The sequence below is a fragment of the Electrophorus electricus genome, chromosome 1, assembly GCF_041902795.1.
Source record: "Electrophorus electricus isolate QZ-2024a chromosome 1, ASM4190279v1, whole genome shotgun sequence".
Taxonomy (NCBI): Eukaryota; Metazoa; Chordata; class Actinopteri; order Gymnotiformes; family Gymnotidae; genus Electrophorus; species Electrophorus electricus.
This window is the reverse complement of record NC_137497.1, coordinates 19,811,221-19,816,934: the sequence shown is the minus strand read 5'-3', so window position 1 is coordinate 19,816,934 and position 5,714 is coordinate 19,811,221. Positions and strand designations below refer to the sequence as shown.

General features: G+C 44.3%; 1 protein-coding gene across 1 annotated transcript in view; it reads right to left on the bottom strand.

Moving 5' to 3' along the window:
* Positions 1-279: 279 nt before the first annotated feature.
* LOC145657453 (NLR family CARD domain-containing protein 3-like) overlaps positions 280-5,714 on the bottom strand; it is an 82,246-nt gene continuing 76,811 nt past the window's right edge. Inside the window, exons 10-11 of the mRNA XM_081712162.1 lie at positions 2,250-2,296; positions 280-1,718 (exon numbers count right to left, since the gene is read on the bottom strand). Coding sequence (XP_081568288.1) covers positions 1,186-1,718; positions 2,250-2,296 — 580 coding nt within the window. The 3' untranslated portion in view covers positions 280-1,185. The remainder of the gene's footprint in view (positions 1,719-2,249; positions 2,297-5,714) is intronic.

The following is a 5,714-nucleotide window of genomic DNA, read 5'->3' as shown; positions in this document are numbered from 1 at the left end:
GTGTGTGTGAGTGTGAGTGTGAAAGAGAGTGAGAGGTATAGAGTGAATGACAGAGAGAGATGTGTAGCGTGTATGTGTGAGAAGTGTGTGTGTATGTGTATGAGAGAAAGTTCCAGGTGTATTTTGTGTGTGTGTGTGAGAGAGAGAGAGAGAGAGGTGTTTTGTGTGTGTGTGTGCGTGCATACGTTTGTGTAAAACACTTGTAGTGTGTGTGTGTGTGTGTGTGTCACAGAGATGTACTGTGTGTGTGTGAGAGAGGTGTGTGTTCGTGTGTGTATGACAGACAGGTGTGGTGTGTGTAAGAGACAGAGAAAGATGTGTAGCGTGTATGTGTGAGAACGAAGTGTAGTGTGTGTAAGAGTGTGTGTGAGAGAGGTATGTGTGTATGTGTGTAAGAGAAAGATACAGGTGTATTTTGTAGTATTGTTTGTGTGTGTGTGTGTGTGTGTGTGTGTGTGTGTGTGTGAGTGAGAGAGAGAGAGGGGTGAGAGAGAGAGTGTGTGTGTGTGTCACAGAGATTTGTACTGTTTGTGTGTGTGAGAGAGGTGTGTGTGAGAGAGGTGTGTGTGAGTGTGAGAGAGAGAGATGTACTGTGTGTTTGTGTGTGTGAGAGGTGTGTGCTTGTGTGTGTGTATGACAGAGAGAGACAGGTGTAGTGTGTGTAAGAGACAGAGAAAGATGTGTACCGTGTATGTGTGAGAAAGAACTGTAGTGTGTGTGAAAGAGAGGTGTCTGTGTATGTGTGAGTGTGTGTGCATACATTTGCGTAAGAGACTTGTAGTGTGTGTGTGTGTGTGTGTGTGTGTGTGTGTGTGTGTGTGTGTGTGTGTGTGTGTGTGTGTGTGTGTGTGTGTGTGTGTGTGTGTGTGTGTGTGTGTGGCAGAGAGAAAGAGAGAGGTGTGTGTGTATGTGTAAGGAAATGTGTGTATTATGATGTCCACTAGTTGTGTGTGTAGAGGAGTGTGTGTGAGAGATAAGGGTGTATTTTGTGTGAGTGTGTGTGCGCGCGTGCAAGAGAGGTGTAGAGTGCGAGTGTGTGTGTGAGAGAAAGAGCAAAGTGTGTGTGTGTGTGTGTGTGTATTTTATACTCAGCAGGCATGTGTGTATGATGTTCACCAGTTGTGTGTGTAGAGGTGTGTGTTTCCCTGCAGACTCAGGTGTTCCTCCAGGACACAGGAGGCTATTCTACCTCACACACACACACACTGAGGAGTTATAATAAACCCAAAACCCTGCATAGACGGGCTCAGTGAATGTGGAGTGGAGTGTGTGTAAGTGTGTGAGTGTGTGTGTGTGAGAGGAGACACTGTAGAAGGACAGAGTGCCGGCGGGCCAGTCCAGATACACTCCTACTCTGTTGGAGCTGGAGGGGGCAGAGATGGCAGTTCTCTTATTATTGTGCCAGACAGTGTAACTGTTATCAGAGCAGCTCAGACTCCAGGACTTTAGATTACATCCAAACCTACAGTCATCACTGACTCCTTTCCTCCTGATTCCTTTATATGTCACTGATATATCAGCCCTCCCACTCCACTCAACCTCCCAGTAACAGCGTCCAGTCAGACTCTCTCTACACACAACCTGAGGACAGTCATCAAATCTCTCTGCATGATCAGGATACGACTGCTGCTGCTCCACACGCGTCACCTTTCTGTTCCCCTCAGACAGAGAGAGACGTGTGTGTGCTGTGTTTGGGTCCAGTGTGAGATCACACACATCTGCACACAAGAAGACACATTAGAGGAGAGATCACAAATACTGTGAGTGTGTGTGAGTGGGTGTGTGTGAGTGTGTCTGTGAGTGTGTCTGTGCGTGTGTGTGTGAGTGTGTGTGTGAGTGTGTGTGTGAGTGTGTGTGTGAGTGTGTGTGTGAGTGTGTGTGTGAGTGTGTGTGTGAGTGTGTGTGTGAGTGTGTGTGTGAGTGTGTGTGTGAGTGTGTGAGTGTGTGAGTGTGTGAGTGTGTGAGTCTGTGTGTCTGTGTGTGTGTGTGTCTGTGTGTGTGTGTGTGTGTGTCTGTGTGTGTGTGTGTGTCTGTGTGTGTGTGTGTGTGTGTCTGTGTGTGTGTGTGTGTGTCTGTGTGTGTGTGTGTGTGTCTGTGTGTGTGTGTGTGTGTCTGTGTGTGTGTGTCTGTGTGTGTCTGTGTGTGTGTGTGTCTGTGTGTGTGTGTGTCTGTGTGTGTGTGTGTCTGTGTGTGTGAGTGTCTGTGTGTGTGTCTGTGTGTGTGAGTGTGTGTGTACATTTACTTCTTACATTTTCTTAGTCCTGGTTTGATTCTGATCTCCCCTGCGTGCTCCACCCTAAAGAAACACACACACACACACACACAGATAATAGTTCTCTCTCTCTCTCTCTCTCTCTCTCTCTCTCTCTCTCTCTCACACACACACAGATAATAGTTCTGTCTCTCTCTCTCTCTCTCTCTCTCTCACAAACACACAGATAATAGTTCTGTCTCTCTCTCTCTCTCACAAAAACACAGATAATAGTTCTGTCTCTCTCTCTCTCTCTCTCACACGGAAAATAGTTCTCTCTGTCTCTCTCTCTCTCTCTCTCTCTCTCTCACAAACAGATAATAGTTCTGTCTCTCTCTCTCTCTCTCTCTCTCTCACAAACAGATAATAGTTCTGTCTCTCTCTCTCTCTCTCTCTCTCTCTCTCTCACACAAATAATAGTTCTCTCTCTCTCTCTCTCTCACACGGAAAATAGTTATCTGTCTCTCTCTCTCTCTCTCTCACACGGATAATAGTTCTGTCTCTCTCTCTCTCACACACAGATAACAGTTCTGTCTCTATCTCTCTCTCACACGGATAATAGTTCTGTCTCTCTCTCTCACACGGATAATAGTTCTGTCTCTCTCTCTCTCACACGGAAAATAGTTCTGTCTCTCTCTCTCTCTCTCACACACGGATAATAGTTCTGTCTCTCTCTCTCTCACACAGATAATAGTTCTGTCTCTCTCTCTCTCACTCACAGATAATAGTTCTGTCTCTCTCTCTCTCTCTCACAGATAATAGTTCTGTCTCTCTCTCTCTCTCTCTCACAGATAATAGTTCTGTCTCTCTCTCTCTCTCACACACAGATAATAGTTCTGTCTCTCTCTCTCTCACACACACACAGATAATAGTTCTGTCTCTCTCTCTCTCAAACGGAAAATAGTTCTCTCTGTCTCTCTCTCTCTCTCTCTCTCTCACACACACAGATAATAGTTCTCTCTCTCTCTCTCTCTCTCTCTCTCTCACACACAGATAATAGTTCTGTCTCTCTCACACACAGAGATAATAGTTCTGTCTCTCTCTCTCTCTCTCTCTCACACACAGATAATAGTTCTGTCTCTCTCTCTCTCACACACACAGATAATAGTTCTGTCTCTCTCTCTCACACAGATAATAGTTCTGTCTCTCTCTCTCTCTCTCTCACACACACACAGATAATAGTTCTGTCTCTCTCTCTCTATCACACACAAATAATAGTTCTGTCTCTCTCTCTCACACGGAAAATAGTTCTGTCTCTCTCTCTCTCACATGGAAAATAGTTCTGTCTCGCTCTCTCTCTCTCTCTCTCACAGGGATAATAGTTCTGTCTCGCTCTCTCTCTCTCTCTCTCTCTCACACACAAAGATAATAGTTCTGTCTCTCTCTCTCTCACACGGAAAACAGTTCTGTCTCTCTCTCTCTCACACACACAGATAATAGTTGTCTCTCTCTCACTCACACGGATAATAGTTCTGTCTCTCTCTCTCTGTCTCTCTCTCACACACAGATAATAGTTCTGTCTGTCTCTCTCTCTCTCTCTCACACACACACACACAGATAATAGTTCTGTCTCTCTCTCTCTCTCTCTGTCTCACAGATAATAGTTCTGTCTCTCTCTCTCTCTCTCTCACACACACAGATAATAGTTCTGTCTCTCTCTCTCTCTCTCACACGGATAATAGTTCTCTCTCTCTCTCTCTCTCTCTCACACACAGATAATAGTTCTGTCTCTCTCTATCTCACACGGAAAATAGTTCTGTCTCTCTCTCTCTCTATCTCACACGGAAAATAGTTCTGTCTCTCTCTCTCTCTCTCTCTCACACGGAAAATAGTTCTGTCTCTCTCTCTCTCTCTCTCTCTCTCACACGGAAAATAGTTCTGTCTCTCTCTCTCTCTCTCTCTCTCACACACAGATAATAGTTCTGTCTCTCTCTCTCTCTCTGTCTCACAGATAATAGTTCTCTCTCTCTCTCTCTCTCTCTCTCACACACAGATAATAGTTCTGTCTCTCTCTAACAAACACACAGATAATAGTTCTGTCTCTCTCTCTCTCTCACACACACATAAGTTCTGTCTCTCTCTCTCTCTCTCTCACAGATAATAGTTCTCTCTCTCTCTCACACACAGATAATAGTTCTGTCTCTCTCTCACAAACACACAGATAATAGTTCTCTCTCTCTCCCTCTCACACAAGATAATAGTTCTGTCTCTCTCTCTCTCTCTCTCACACACAGATAATAGTTCTGTCTCTCTCTAACAAACACACAGATAATAGTTCTGTCTCTCTCTCTCTCTCACACACACATAAGTTCTGTCTCTCTCTCTCTCTCTCTCACAGATAATAGTTCTCTCTCTCTCTCACACACAGATAATAGTTCTGTCTCTCTCTCACAAACACACAGATAATAGTTCTCTCTCTCTCCCTCTCACACAAGATAATAGTTCTGTCTCTCTCTCAAAAAAACAGATAATAGTTCTGTCTCTCTCTATCTCTCTCACACGGATAATAGTTCTCTCTCTCTCTCACACACACACACACACACACAGATAATAGTTCTGTCTCTCTCTCTCTCTCACACACAGATAATAGTTCTCTCTCTCTCTCTCTCACACACAGATAATAGTTCTGTCTCTCTCTCTCTCTCTCTCTCTCTCTCACACACAGATAATAGTTCTGTCTCTCTCTCTCTCTCTGTCTCACAGATAATAGTTCTCTCTCTCTCTCTCTCACACAGATAATAGTTCTGTCTCTCTCCCTCTCTCTCTCTCACACGGAAAATAGTTCTGTCTCTCTCTCTCTCTCACACACACAGAGATAATAGTTCTGTCTCTCTCTCTCTCACACACAGATAATAGTTCTGTCTCTCTCACAAACACACAGATAACAGTTCTGTCTCTCTCTCTCTCTCTCACACACAGATAATAGTTCTGTCTCTCTCACAAACACACAGATAATAGTTCTGTCTCTCTCTCTCTCTGTCTCACAGATAATAGTTCTGTCTCTCTCTCTCTCTCTCTCACACAGAAAATAGTTCTGTCTCTCTCTCTCTCACACGGATAATAGTTCTGTCTCTCTCTCTCTCTCTCTCTCTCACACACACACACACACACACACACACACACACACAGATAATAGTTCTGTCTCTCTCTCTCTCTCTCACACACAGATAATAGTTCTGTCTCTCTCTCACACAGATAATAGTTCTGTCTCTCTCTCACAAACACACAGATAATAGTTCTGTCTCTCTCTCTCACACACAAATAATAGTTCTGTCTCTCTCTCTCTCTCACACGGAAAAAAGTTCTCTCTCTCTCTCTCTCTCTCACACGGAAAATAGTTCTGTCTCTCTCTCTCTCTCACACGGAAAATAGTTCTGTCTCTCTCTCTCTCTCAAACGGAAAATAGTTCTGTCTCTCTCTCACACGGATAATAGTTCTGTCTCTCTCTCTCTCTCTCTGTCAC